Source organism: Protobothrops mucrosquamatus, unplaced genomic scaffold (genome assembly GCF_001527695.2).
Source record: "Protobothrops mucrosquamatus isolate PMUCROS unplaced genomic scaffold, P.Mucros_1.0 scaffold453, whole genome shotgun sequence".
NCBI classification, from domain to species: domain Eukaryota; kingdom Metazoa; phylum Chordata; class Lepidosauria; order Squamata; family Viperidae; genus Protobothrops; species Protobothrops mucrosquamatus.
The window spans coordinates 372,004-387,417 of NW_015386776.1; the positions used below are offsets into that span (position 1 = coordinate 372,004).

General features: G+C 33.6%; 1 protein-coding gene across 1 annotated transcript in view; it reads left to right on the plus strand.

The window, feature by feature from the left end:
• The window catches only part of LOC107287888 (lipopolysaccharide-responsive and beige-like anchor protein), a 275,476-nt gene that overhangs the window by 177,697 nt on the left and 82,365 nt on the right, over positions 1-15,414 (plus strand). The window contains exons 22-23 of the mRNA XM_029284234.1: positions 12,100-12,240; positions 13,899-14,018. Coding sequence (XP_029140067.1) covers positions 12,100-12,240; positions 13,899-14,018 — 261 coding nt within the window. The remainder of the gene's footprint in view (positions 1-12,099; positions 12,241-13,898; positions 14,019-15,414) is intronic.

Sequence of the window (15,414 nt, forward strand, 5' to 3'; positions counted from 1 at the left end):
ACCTGTATGATACAAAAATTCTGTAACAATAGAAAAACGTTGACCTGATAACTAAGCTTTTGGTCTGAGAAATGACCTTTCATTCTCATCCTATAACTCGAACTGAAATGTTTTTAGAGTTTGCCCACATATTTATTTTGTTGGTATTGCTTGTTATTTATATAGTATTTTAATTTTGGCTTTAATCCTTGTTTGTGCCTAGAGTCTCTATAGTGTGTGATAAAGGCTATTGTGAATAAACAAATCAATAAACAAACCAATAAAGTTGATAATGCTGTCTAGTCTAGTCTAACATAATTTGTATGTTTAATTTATTAAAAAGAAATAAGTATCTGCTTTAATTGAACTGTCTTGTTTGTCATATTTTCAATTTAATATTTCCCTCTCCATATAGAATTGTTAACAATATAGCCATGTTCTGTTTTTAAGGGCAAAGTAAGCTTCATGGACTGAAGAATGTCTATCCCAGAAGGCAAATGACACTTACTATATTTTAGTAGTTGGTACTGTAATATGTTAGCAATGCCTACATTTTGGTTTATTACTGCTACCGTCATCCAGGCTATGCTTGCACATGGAAGTGAGCATTTGCATTTTTTCAATTTGCATTTAAACGTAAGACAAGTATAAAAAAATTTAATAACTTTTCACCATGTCTTAATTTACAACCAATGATCATTCCATATTCCATATCTGATCTACAAACAAATCTATAAAGCATCATCATTTCAATCCTGGTATCAGCAAAAGTCCATTAAGGGTTGCCAGAAATAACAATATATTTTAATTTTGATCAAATAAACCAACTTTATATTCTTTACTTTTACTTCTAACAATCTTCATCTATAGTCCATTCAAATAATGTCATAGATCTTGATTTCTTTTCATTTCTTTTTTAACCCTTCTCACAAGATTTAAGAAACCTATTTTGTAAATCCAATACTAAAGAATGACCCAGGTCACTCTTTTGGTCTACTCACCGTCTCTTCATTATTTGCTCACTTTTTGCAGAGCCACTCTGCCATTTTTTCCTCTGTATATCCATTTGTATTGGGACTTGTGAGCTAATGTCCAACCCAAGTATAAGGTACCTAGCTGAAGGAAAGTTCAGCATAGAACATTTTACTAATTAATATAACCATCCATAAATATTCTTGTTGGGTTTTTTTAACATTCTGCTGAATATGACTAAGTTTTAAATGAAATTTAGGATATATCTAAAACTTATTTACTAAACGTAGCAGACTTGATATTGACAAATAGACATAATAGAACACTATAATAGAACATAGTTTATAAAGATAGTTGCTATTCTTAAATTATGAACTATTGCACAATTTAAAAAAATATTTTTGGGTATGTAAAATTTAATGTCTAGAATCTGTAAATATGGCTGAATTTAAATTGTAGCATGAGTTAATCCTATGAAGTTCATATTTTCATTTAAAAAAAAAATAGCATCTCTATATGCCACAGAGTTGCTTCTAGCACCTTGGATAAATTTCAGAAGCAGCTTCCATGGCAATGAAGTTAAAGAACCTACAGTTCTGCAAACAATTTCTTGGTTTATAATCACCAAATAGTACTGAAATTTTCCAACTGGATTTTTAGTTCTTAAAATCATAGCATTGTCTCTATCATTTTGAAACATTTTCCATAATAATATCTTTGTTAGGATAGTTATTGGCCAAGAATGTGATTTAGTTGACTTACAAATACAATCCTTCCTTTATTCTGATTTAACTTTGAAATCTTGTTTTAAGCACCAAAACTGAATCAAAACAATTGAAATTCTTGTTGCTTAAAATTATTCTGTGCCTGATTATTACATCTTACAAACTCTGGAAGAGTACTTCCAGTGGCTTTTTCTCCTTTGGTTTGAGTGTTTCTTTTAAACGAATAAGTGTGCCATATTTTATTTATGAACAGTACATATTTTATTTATGAAATATACATTGCTTCTCATTGTCTTGTTCACATCCTGTCTCCTTTTCAATCCAATCATTTTCCTTCCTCATTTCATCCTCATTACATTGTGATATATTGAAAGGAATCCTGTACGTGTAATCTATTCCATTAAGTTTTTCACTTCAACTTTTTATGGCTTCATTAGAAGATTGTTAAAATCTTTTTCTCAGTTACTTTTATTTTCAATCTATATGTACATTATAATAATTTTTATACACTGTAGCTGTCATTATTGCATCTCATAAAAATATTTAAAAGTTGCATAGGTGTATCTATCTGTGGTATTTAGTATCATATCAGTCTAAACAAATTGGTAATTTCAGAAAATTCTTCCTTTCGTGACAAGATTTCTGTGTGATTGCAAACTCAGTGCCTTCTGGATCAGAGGTCCCCAACTTGTGGTCCGCGGCCAACTACCGGGATATGGCCTATTGCGTTGCCACAAGCATCGCAGACATTTGTGGCCCCACTCGCATGAGCATTGCCACTGTTTGCAGCCCCACTCATGCCATGAGTGTCGTGGGCGCTCACAGCTCCATCATGCGAGCACTCACGGCCCCACCCACATTTTTGTGCTTGTGCACATGCATTTGCCACCCTCCCACACACAAAACCATTCCTTCTTTTCCCTCCTTCCCCCGCTCCGGGCCACCAACCATGAAAGGTGGGGGAACTCTGCTCTGGATATAATGTCAAAGATTTTAGATTCCCAATATTACCTAGGAATTATGAGGTTTGTTATAATTTTTGTAGAGCACCAGATTCTGAGGCTTATATTGTGTGCTAAATGCTATTCTGTGACAATGTCATGTGCCTTTCCCTATTTTTCTTCCAGCACCAGATTCTGAGGCTTACATTGTGTGCTAAAAGCTATTCTGTAAAATGACAAGGCCCAGTTGGCTTTCCCCATTTTTCTTCCACTGCTGACAGGATGCACTCAGCCTGATCCTACTGTTTGCAAGTAGCTATGCATCAGCCACAAATGGCTGTGCCAACTTTTCTTTCTTGCACGAACAGTCTTCTGGTGTTCTTGCAAGAATGGGCATGATACTTGGAGAAGGAATGGTGTGTGCAAAAAAAAGTCACACAATGTAATTTCCATGCAAAATAATTGTTCTATCTAGTTACTTGGTAAAGCCAGTGTTCCACAGAGATTTTTCTTCACTCCTCCAAAAAACGGTTCTCAGAGTCATTTTTACCATTTGTTAGAAAGTCCTTATTTTTAAGTGTCCCTGTTGTCATTTGGTAACAGGTTTGAAAAATCACTTTTATCCAATTATGAGTAATTTTTGCAGGTTTGGGAAACATTAGATTAAACGGTAACCTGTTCTGGGAATTACATAAAGAGCTAAGTTCTATGAAAATATGTTGGAAAGGTTGGGTACATATTGCCCTAGAAAACAAAAGAGAGGGGGTATAAAAGCCTTCTTCAGATACATGTATAGAGGAAAGTCAAATCATATTCTCTGTTGTTCCATATTGCAGGAAATGGGATAATGGATAAACTTATAGGATGGGTAGATACTGATTACAGGTAGTCCTCAATTTATAGACCAGTCATTTAACAACCATTTGAAGTTACAACCAACCTCCCTCAGGCTACTTCTGATGACTCTCCTCTCCCTCCACCATAGTGATGTGATCACATTTTGGGCATTTGGCAACCGACCTGCATTTACTGTCATTTGCAGCATCCTATAGTCACATGACCATGATTTATGATATTTTTTGCAGGAAACCAGCAATTTTGATTTCCAGCAAAAAAATTCCCATTGAGAACAATGGATTCACTTGATGGTCACCACAAAAAAAAGGTTGTAAAATTGGGAACGATCATGTGCTGATCCACTTAATAACTGACATGACTTATGACGATCATTCCAGCCTCAATTACAGTCATTGAACAAAGGCTTACTCTATGTAGTGGGTATGTGGGAATGATCTTGGGAGACAGGGCAAAGAGACGCAGCCAAGTGAATGGTCATATATAAGGCAGCTTAGACCACAGCAGAAATTCTCCCTAGTTCATGGGCTATAAAGGTGGAGGAGAAATGTACTTTGCAAGATTGATACCAGCTTTTTGAGGTAGACCAGACAGGAAACATGGTAATTCTGTTTGTAACGTTACAGTCAACAGAATCTTAGAAGTCTGGAAGTGCAATTCCCTTGGCTGCATCTCTTTGCCCTCTCCCAAAATTGTTCCCACACACCATTAAAGAATAAATATTAGAATAAAACCTCAGATCAGTGGAACTGTTTGCTATAGTAGTTAGATGAGACCAGGAAATCAACTTCAGAGGAAAGCTAAAACTACATTATTGACATTGGCTCTAATAATAGAATCTTGCAAGTGTGATTGTGCTGCACTTTTGCCTAGAGAGCTGCTTCTATATATCTCTGGTACGGTCATTTTGTTTAGTACCTAAAAGGTGTTCTGCTCACTTTATTTGAATGTATTTGATTGATACTAGATAGACATTTATGTAGGATGCTTTAATTTTGATTCTTGTAATGAATGAGGGGCTGGAATTGATGGCTTTAATGAGCCTTTCAGTTCTATGTTTCTATCGAAGACAGATGTTAAATATAGTTTGGAAGCATGTATTCTCATTCTCTCTTTTTATAAGAAAGCACATACAACTGCATGTGATTGGCATTTCTGGCTCTCTTGAGCAGGGTTCCTAAGCTTTCCCCCCACAATCCTTTTACCCCCTCCCACACTTCAAGGGAGAGACTATTCAGTAAATACTGCAACCATACTCTTGCCCAGAGAAGTCCTCTTTGTGGCTGAATAGTGAAGTGCTGACATCTCCCCTTGCTTTCCTTCCTCTTTGTAGTTTAACCAAGAGATGAATGTTCTAAAAATCCTTTCAGAATGAAAGTGCTGATTCAGTGAGAATGCAAGTATTTATTAGGCATAGTCATATTAAGGAACTAAATAACTAAAACGGCAAAAGGGTGGGGTTGGAATGACAATGACATCAGCAGGTTTTACACAAAACACAGGGAGAACAGGTAGACCAAAGTATAATGGATACAAACAGATTTTAAATATACTATAAACTAAAATTCTAATCTAAATCTAGCTCCACCATTCCATAGATTTTTCTTCAGGATCTTCAATCTCAGATTCCTGGGATTGCTTTTTCAGCTTATCTGGCCTTAAATCAAACTGGGAAGAGACTCCTACTCATCCCATGAGTAACGTGCATAAAGAGAAAATGGACCTGCCTCTTCATCTTTTTAAAAGCTAACCTGAAAGGAAAATCTTTCCATGCCTGATTGGCTCCTCAGCATTTGATTTTCTGGGGTTGTTTGTCTTTGCTCGTTACCTATATTGACAAGTTAGATTTAAGTGACATATCAGATTTAGGATTTCCTTTAACTCTTTCCTGTCTGAATGGCTTCCAGTAAGAATTTATTTTGTTCACAAGTTTTTGCAATGAGATTTCTTTACAGTTTGAAACTTCTTGTAAAGACAATATAAACAAAAACAAAGTTATGCTTCTAATGCCTAGTTAGTGTAACTTATAATGTGAATTATACAGTATATAGGATATTATCTATTGTATTTATTAATGCAATAGTAAGTAGCAATTGATCTTTTAAAAGGGGTAGGGAGAGTTTTATGTGCTATAAAAGGCATATCGTGATCACAAGCAAAGTGATTCATAGTTTAAATATTACTAATCATTAGTATATTTTCATCAGGGTTTCAAAAATGAGAGGATATGTGGGAATGTAGCACAGTTCATGTCCAGTGGTAGACTTGAGTTTTAGAAACTACAATGAAACAAATATGGTTTGGACATTGGATCATTCAGCATAGCCCAAAGTAATCCAATGATCATTAACCATAATAGCATTTACTGGAATGTCCTGAAGACCAGATGTTTCTGGAAGAATGAAAGAACCAAGGTGCATTTGTGTGATACTCTTTATTGTTGTATATCCTGATGTTTTAATGAGCAAGCAATACATTATAATGTCTTCAAGTTCACTTAAGCTGAGTGAATATAAGGAGTAACATCTTTTCAGTTGGACACCAATGTTAGGATCAGTCCTCATTTTGGAAACCAAACTAGCTTTATTTTTTGCAATGTAATTAGATTAAATATGGGGCAAATAACAATGATTTTTGTATGGTGAAGTTGGCATGTTATATACATAAGCATTCTGCTTATCTGTATTGCTTTGGGTGCTTGATTTATTTTGGTTTCTTTGCTATGTTATTTTGTTTTCCAAATCTGATGATGAAACCCACCTTAAATAGTGAACCCTCAACAAATATAATTATCAGATATATACAGTACCTACATACAGTGAAAAGTTAGATGATATGAAGAAAAACCAGGCCATATGTACAGTTAAAAGATAACATTTTGGTAATTTGGATAGCTAGCTGTAGTTTCTCTTGGCAGAACTTTAAAAAAGTCCATGACAAATATTGACTTTAAAATTCTTGAGCTCTGTTAGCTGCATCTAACTCTAATTGCATCTTTGTAATTGCTGCATCCTTTGCGACAATAAGTAAGATCTATTGCAGTACTATAGGTCAAAGGTCTACTTTAAGTTGGCTATTTTTTCAGGGAATGCCATTCTCCTGGGTAGATCAGTGAACTGCAATTGTAGCACACTTTGCATAAACTCATTTATGGCCTATGCATCACAACTGGGAATTTCCCAGTTTTGGCACCCATAGAAAAAATACCATTTCAGATCCAATTAAGCAGAGCAGTATTTATCTGCTCATTTTAAAATATGATACAAAAAGAAAATCTTCATGGAGAAGATTTTAGAATGTAATGCTTTCCTTTGGAATGGCTAACAATTAGTTAACTATTTGGAAAATCCCATAGCCGTTGTCAGGAAAATATGGATAAGCATAGTAGAATGTATTAGCCCAATACACTGTCTCCATTTTATTATGAAGCTGCTGAGAAAGCAGTGATATAGAGCACTGTCATTACAGATCTATTGTTACAAGGGTTCCACAGTCTTCTGTGTACTGCCATTAATTTATAGTAGAAAACAATATGTAGCCTTCCAAATGCAGCAAAGCAGAATCTTTTAATGAGGTGGATGTTATTACCACAATAAATCAGTGCATTTGTGTAATGTATAATTCAATGTGTATTCCCACTGTAACTTCTCTGAGTAAGCTGATAGTGTATCATTGTCACTGCACAGTCTTATAGTCCTTTATTTCTAAGCCCTTCCCCCATTTGGTGATTTTTTTTCTAATTTGTCTGCAAATAAATGTGGAATGGTTTGATAGTTGTCCTACTGCCAGCTTCTTGAAATCTGGTGTTAAAAAAAAGAGATTAAAAATCAATATGGTAGATTCTTGCTCACCATATGATACTTTTATTCTTTTTTCAAAAGAGAGTTAAATCAATTCTAACTGGTTTTAGCTTTATATTCAGCAGATGTAATTTTATAACTATTGATCTATAGTGGTCATTTGGAGATAATAAAAACAAGAGCAGTTAAAAGCATCCATTTGAAAAGCTTTAGTGTTATGTAGATGCTGCACCAAAAAAGCAAAAGCAAACTCATCCACTCTAATATCTTTTTTACAAACAAAAAGCCAGAGCAAAAATTAAGTAGTTTTTATAATAGTTCATTGACAATAAATAAAATAATTAAAATCTGAGTAAGGTATTTTTTTCTTCTCTTTCAACTCCTTGGTAAAAAGAATATTCATTAAAAAAATTAAAAATATCAAATTTCCTACCAGGATATGTTTTAAAAGGCCTGTTTAGATGTAATAGTATATGAGGGAAGAAATAAATTTAACAAAATAAAGTTGCATGATCAAATAACAGTTAATTGTATTCTACCAATTTGTAGTTCATTTTTAATTGCTATGTTCTAAGTATTAGACCACTGAAATTATCACATATGCTATGTCAAAATCTGCAAATGATATCATATACAACCCATTATCATAGGATTATGTGGAAATACCTTCAAAAGTTCAAGAGGCATTAGCTCCTCCAGTGCCTTTATTACAAAAACACTCATACTAGCCTCCTCTCACCAATACTATATAAATAGCTAAGGTGCATATGACAATTTTATAGTTCCCTGCTACTTTCAGACACTAATCCTACCACAACATACAATGTTGCCAAGTTTTGCATAGCAAAAATTGTCAGATGATACAAAAATCAGCTTTAATGAGTATTTGATTTTTAGTTGTTTTGTATGGATAAATTTAGTTAGTCATATATTAGCTTTTATGAGATTTTTTTGTATGTATATAGTTATTTATCACTTATCATGGGGTTAGAAATCACTCTAACCTATGGCTAAAGTTATCCTTTTTTCCAGTACTTTCCACATTATGTCAGCCTGTTTAAGAGAAGTTATTGGAAGTCTCACTCCTTAGGATACTTCTTGAACAACTATTTTTCATTAGGTTTTGAAAATAATCAGATTTTAAAAAGCATATTTGGGATACTGATTTCAAATCCATTGAAGTCTAGTCCCCAGTTTTGCAGATATTTATCTGGTATTTTCTTTTTTCTTTTTATTAAGTTTTATTCATTTATAACATAAAATGTGAAAATACAAAAGCAAATAGTAGGGGACAACAGTAGAAAAAGGGAAAACAAAAAGGTGTGAAGAAAGAGTGGGGAAGAAATAAAAGGCATTGACTTCCGGTTCTCTCTGTTGCAGTAAAATCAGACATTAAAATCAAATCTCAACTTTTTACATTTCTGTAGTAGTATGCACTAGTCATTTCTGTATCGGCAAATCAGTCTAATCGGTAAAACCCAAAATCATGATACCATTTTTTTCTACCTCAAGCACAAAGTCCAGAAGTGGTTTCCAAGTAGAAACAAAAGTACTTATATTCTTTTCTTTTATCAGCACAGTCAATTTGGCCATCTCTGCTAAGTCTATCAGCTTTTGTAACTATTCGTCCATAGTAGGAATTGAGGCATCCTTCCATTTTTGTGCATAGAGCAGTCTTGCTGCCGTCACCATATATAAAATCAGAGTTCCAATTTTTTTCCCAGTTCTCTTTCCATTAGGCCCAGAAGGAAAGTTTCTGGTTTAATCTTTATGTTCTTTATGTTCACTTTAAGTATTTTCTCCATTAATATATGAATTGTACCTACTTTGCCTTATCACACGTCCACCATAAATGATAAAAATTCCCCTCTTTGCATTTACATTTCCAACATTCATTTGAAATACCTTTATACATTCTAGATAACTTATCTGGTGTTAAATACCAGCAATACATCATTTTGTAGAAATTTTCTTTTAGGTTATAATTTAATGTGAATTTTAAACTTTTTATCCACATATTCTTCCATTGTTCAAACATCACATTATACCCAAAATTCCTTGCCCACTGGATCATATACTGTTTTACATGTTCATTTTCCAAGTTCAACTTTAATAACTTTTACAGACCTTGGCAATTATATGNGCAGGACTGGCCTAGGGGTATTTTAAAGGGGTTTTAAATTAAATTTTTAGTAGAAGCGGCCAAATTTAAATAGTTATTTTTAATCTTTTTAAATTTTGTATTGTATCACTGTTTTAAACTGGCTGTAAGCCGCCCTGAGTCCTCCGGGAGAAGGGCGGGGTATAAATTTAATAAAATCTCAAATCTCAAATCTCAAATCATTACTACCACATAGTAGGATTTCCAATTCATTTTTAGTGAACTCAAAACCATGGCCTTTTTTGTCTAATTTAAATCTTTCCTTCATTTGTTGATATGTAAACCAGTGACAAGCGTGACCTTCTAATTCTAATTCCCTAGACTTGAGGATGGGGTCTCCAGAATTGAAAGATACTATTTTACCATATGTCCACCAGTCCAGTTTCACCACCATTTCTTTTCTAAAAAAAAGCTTCTTGGGGGGACACCCATAGGGGCAATTTCATAAAAAAACTTATTTTATATTTTTTCCAAACTCTTAATATGGCACGTCTAATAAAGTGATTATTAAAATCAACATTTACTTTAACTTTATGGTACCATAAATACCCATGCCATCCAAACTTTAATTCATGGGCTTCCAAATTGAGCAGCCTCTTATTCTGAAGGTTCACCCACTCTTTTAAACAAACCAAACAGCATGCATCAAAATACAATTTCAAATCTGGTCTTTTATCCGGTCTTTTCAAATGAGTATCATCACCCTGATACCTGGTCTCTATCATAGTCCCAAAATTTTGCCAGACCTTCAGTTTGGCGAGGCAGAATACATTGCCTTCTGTGGTCCTGATGGGGCACTACAAAACTATCCCCCCACAATAACATTAATGTCCTTGTGGAAACATCTCAGTAGTGCCTTTGAACCATGTAGCTTTTCATTGTCCTTTCTAAAGGGAATCTCCAAAAGAGTTTATCTATCCTATACTGCTGAAATTCCTTGGCAGAGAGCTTGACTTCTAGTTATCATTTCTCAGGTCTGACTATTGTTTGAATATATCCTTCTGGGTTACCTGATTCTTACCACCATCTGCACCTCTAACTTTCCTAGGGACTGAAAAAGTATATAAATGTATTTTTTGTTTTTTTAATTCACACACACACACACACACACACCCCTCTGATGGCTGACCTTATGGCTATAATAAAGATTTGGTTTTATGTAATTTGATTGTTTTATGTAGTTTGGCTGATTTTTCTTGTATCAAAATATAAAAATTATGGAGTGGCAAATAAAGTGATTTATACAATTAAGTAAACAATATTGATGTGTCATGATAGCATTAAAACTAGTGAATGGTTTATATAATTACACCTTATTATCCTGATGAAGTTTCAGTCTTACAATTATAGTATATGCTAAGTATTATTCATATTAGAAAGTCAAAATACACATTTAAGATTAAGAAGTAAGTATTGAGACCCACTAAAATATTATTAATTTAATGTTAATTTCTATTTTATACCACCATATTTCCTAAAGAATCATGGCACAGCTTTGATATTTTATGAAAATGGGCATGTTTAGCAAATCTACTGTCTGCTTTATCTTTCCAAGTGAAAATGCTGAGATTCTTGAATATAAAGCAGATTTCTATGAACAGGTTTTCAAATATTTGCTCCACCTTTTGGCAGATTTGTCATGACTGCATGAACTGTATTACTACCAGCACTTAGTAAATAGTTTACTGTATTCATGCTAAATAACTGGCATTTATGGGAAGAAAAAGTATTTGTATTAAGGAATATTCATATTAATAGCATATTTCTATGTTAACTGGATGCATATTGTAAGCCACGAATGCCACTTATTCATTCAGCCTTTCTCACAAGATGGATTTGTTTTTATAACAAATTCTGTCATGTGCCATTTTTGGTTGTTTAGGGTTTTCAGTTCTTAATTTTAAAAGAAAAGTGCAGCTATTAGGTCTCATTGCTCTATCATTTAGTAAGGTTCACGTTAAATATTGTTTATAAGAAGTGACAGAAAAACTTTTAAGCATATCAAAACATCTTTGAGCAAAAATGATTATCAGAAATAAGTCTATCAATGGGAAAGAAAATCTGGGTTTTTTATTTTGTTCAATTTAATGTTATCAATAGTATTAAGATCTTATTTTCTATATTAATATTCCATAACTGGAAACTGGATAAAATGTTTTACATATGTTTTATTCATTCCTTCTTCCACTGAAGCTCTGGTCAAATATACTTCTATACTTCTGTTGGAGACATTTCCTAGTAAGAAAATCCTATACCAATAGGTTATAATATATGGCCTTTGGAACCATATGAATTGGTATGCTCATGTTGTAAAACTTTTCTATCAAACTATTGTGAACATATTGAAGTGGAATTATGTCAGAGGAAATAATCCAATATATTTAAAAGACATAGGACCAAATACTCCTTGTATGTTTCCTTTTGTAAAATTTGTAGTAGTTAATAAAGAATTATTAGAATAAATAATCCAATTAAATAAATGCAATTTTATATTCCTGAAATTGTTATCTTGCTGTTTGATATTTCACATATTTTGCACCTACATAGTTCTATGTTTTACACCTCATTATATTAAATTGTAATAATAATCCAGTGATGTGTTTATTGCTTTACCACAACTGCTGATGAAATGATACATTAAACTGTGTTCTTTTTCTTCTTCCTAGCCTATTGGTGCTCTTAATCCCAAACGAGCTGCATTCTTTGCCGAACGCTACGAAACATGGGAAGATGATCAAGTTCCAAAGTTTCATTATGGCACTCATTATTCAACAGCCAGTTTTGCACTCACTTGGTTGTTAAGAATTGTAAGTGCGTTTTAGAATGTTTTTGTGTATATGAGTAAAGAAGGTCCCTAATGGTTAAATAAGGGGAGTTCAATATTTTATGTGGAATCATGCAACTGAATAAGTTTGTTTTAGATCATGAGAAATAAAGTGATTATACTTCATAAAAAATGTATGTACAAGGAAAGTAGAATAGCCTTTGGGTTTTTTTTTCCTGTTTAAAACTGCAATTTGGTTGTATGGCCATTATTTAACCTGGAATGTAATCTTCTTCTGTAGATATAATAGAAATTTTCAAATAATATATACTTGTGGATAACATGCAATTGGACAGATTTGATATATTGATGAAATGAACCAGGTTTCTGTAAAATAAACTGGGATTATGATTTACCTGATAGAAACTAATTTCTTTAGTAAAGCATTAGCAAGACATCATTAATTAAGCCTTATTAGATTCATACAAGCAGACATAAATCCTAGCAGTAATTTATGGTACTTAGCTAATTTCAGGCAATTATAGTCTAATATGTGCTTAGGTATCTCTTGACGAAGAGAAGATTTTTTTCAGTTGTTAACATTTTTCTCTCTTAATTGTGAACTGCATATGCAGGAAGGATATGCGTGCATGCATAATATTCATTAGGAAGATTTAGTTGAATAACAAATCTGCTAATATCTCTTACTCAAAGATTGCTTGTATTATGTCAAAGCTATTGAAATCTCTTGGTTACATCTCTAGATGTCCTTTAATTCCTGTTCTATATACAGTTAAGTGTATGTTAATGTTAGGTTGAATTATAACTGTAGTGGATGCACTAATGGAATAATAAAAAAAATACATAAAATCTGCAACCCAGATTTTCCAGCAACCCTCCAACACTGTAATGTAAGATTCTCTTTACATATTTTTGAAATGAATAACTCAGATTACTATTTTTACTTCTTTCCACAAACAAAACATATCATTCTGTTCAGGCAAGGTGAAGTACAGGTAGTTCTCAAATTGTGATCACAATTGAGCCCAAAATTTATGTTGTTAATTGAGTTTTGCCCCATTTTATGACCTTTCCTGTCACAGTTGTAAAGTGAATCACTGCAGTTGTTCAGTTAGCAACATGGTTGTTAAGTGAATCTGGCTTCCCCATTGACTTTGCGTGTCAGAAGGTTGCAAAATAGCAATAGCACTTGGATTTATATACCACTTCACAGTGCTTTACAGCCATTTCTAAGCGATTTACAGAGTCAGCATATTGGCCCCAACAATCTGGGTCCTCATTTTATCAACTTCGGAAGGATGGAAGACTGAGTCAACCTTGAGTTGGTGAGAATCGAACTGCCAAACTGCTGGCAGCAGAAGTAGCCTGCAGTACTGCATTCTAACCACTGCACCACTACGGCTCAAAAGGTGATCACATGACCCTGGGGCGCTGGAACTGTCATAAATATGAACCAGTTGACAAGGATCTAAATTTTGATCACAAGACCATGGAGATGCCACAATGGTCATAAGTGTGAAAAATGGTCATAAGTCACTTTTTTCAGTACCATTGTAACTTTGAACGGTCACTAAACAAATGGTTGTAAGTTGAGGACTACCTGTATTAGAAATATACAAAAAGAAAACTGCTGCTGTTTCACAAGATATTTCATCTTCCTTTCTTAATCATGTTTTTTAGGAGCCTTTTACAACATTTTTCCTAAACTTACAAGGTGGGAAGTTTGATCATGCAGATAGAGCTTTCTCATCAGTTTCAAGGGCATGGCGCAATTGTCAACGTGACACATCTGATATCAAGGTAAAGCACAATGCTACGATGAATGTATTGATGATTATTTATATAAAGTGCTACCAACTTTGAAGAATATAAGAGGTCCCTTATTGAAATGATTATATCACTTTCAAATAGGAAACTGGTAATTGAACTATCCTTTGTGTTTTAAACATGCAGGACTAACATTTAAATATTTATAATTTAATAGAATTGCTTACTCTAGCTGTATAGCTATCGAGAACTTGGAAATAACTCCAGTTGAATACTGTGGGCTGGTGATATTTTTCTCAAACCGTGACACTGAAATCTTTTAAAACTGATAGATTATTCCTCAGCTTTGATGTAAAAGAAAGAATAGTTATCTTCCTTAGTCCCTACACATTTTTGAACTATTACATGGAATATAACATATACTGAGATTAATGAACAACCATTAGCACCCAAAATACTAGCAAAATGGCAAAGGTGGACATCTGTCACAAAGTCAAGCAAATCTAATTCACGTGCCTCTGAACTCTAATAGCATTTGCCAAAAGGGCAAAGTAGCATTTAGTGATATAGTTTACTTGAAAAAAATTAAACATGATTTCATAAAAGAATGACATGATGTTCTCATCAAAGTACAGAACTGATTCATCAACTTCAGGATTAAGATGTAGATTGAATCATGTTTTAATGGCATAAGCTCAATGATGCTTTTTTTTGTTTTAGGGTCAAAAGCTATACATTCAAAACTTCCTCTAAAATAGCTATTTGGATCTAAACTGCTATAGCAGAAAGCTTTTTCCACCATCTCTATAGAATTGTCTATATGAGACAGAAGCTTGCAAGCATGGACAAGCCAGTCAGGAAGGCCTTTTAGGTCTTGCAAGGCTTCTATTATATTAAAATTAAACAGTCTCCAAAGTTAGATATGAACTGAAGTTTTGTAGCTCTTTGGATATCGCACAGATATATTGGCCTGTCTAATACTAGTCTTAAATTATTGTCAATGCTGGACCACAGCAGAATTAAACCACTTATTATTTTAGCTGAAGGAAAGCTACTGGGGTTTTGCTAGTGATTTGTTGTTGTTCCAAGAATTTTGTTTGTTTTATAATGACAGCTATTCTTGTCTAGTGCTTTCATTGTTCACATAATCTTAATCATGCACACGTTTTGCCATGTTTAGCTGTTAGCCTGGATAACCAGCTGGGGTCCTAATGATCATGTATCTTATCTTTCTTGCTCACAGATAAATTGTAAAAAAAGAATAGTACTGATTATACAATATCATCACTATCAGAATCCACACCCTTCTTGAGTTACTTCATCCAGACAGTGTCACTAAAAAGTCTCAAACAGAGGAAAAATATTCTCTTCATCCGAATCTGCACTGCCCATAGTTTGCATACTAAAAAATTCCTTTCTCTCCTTTATG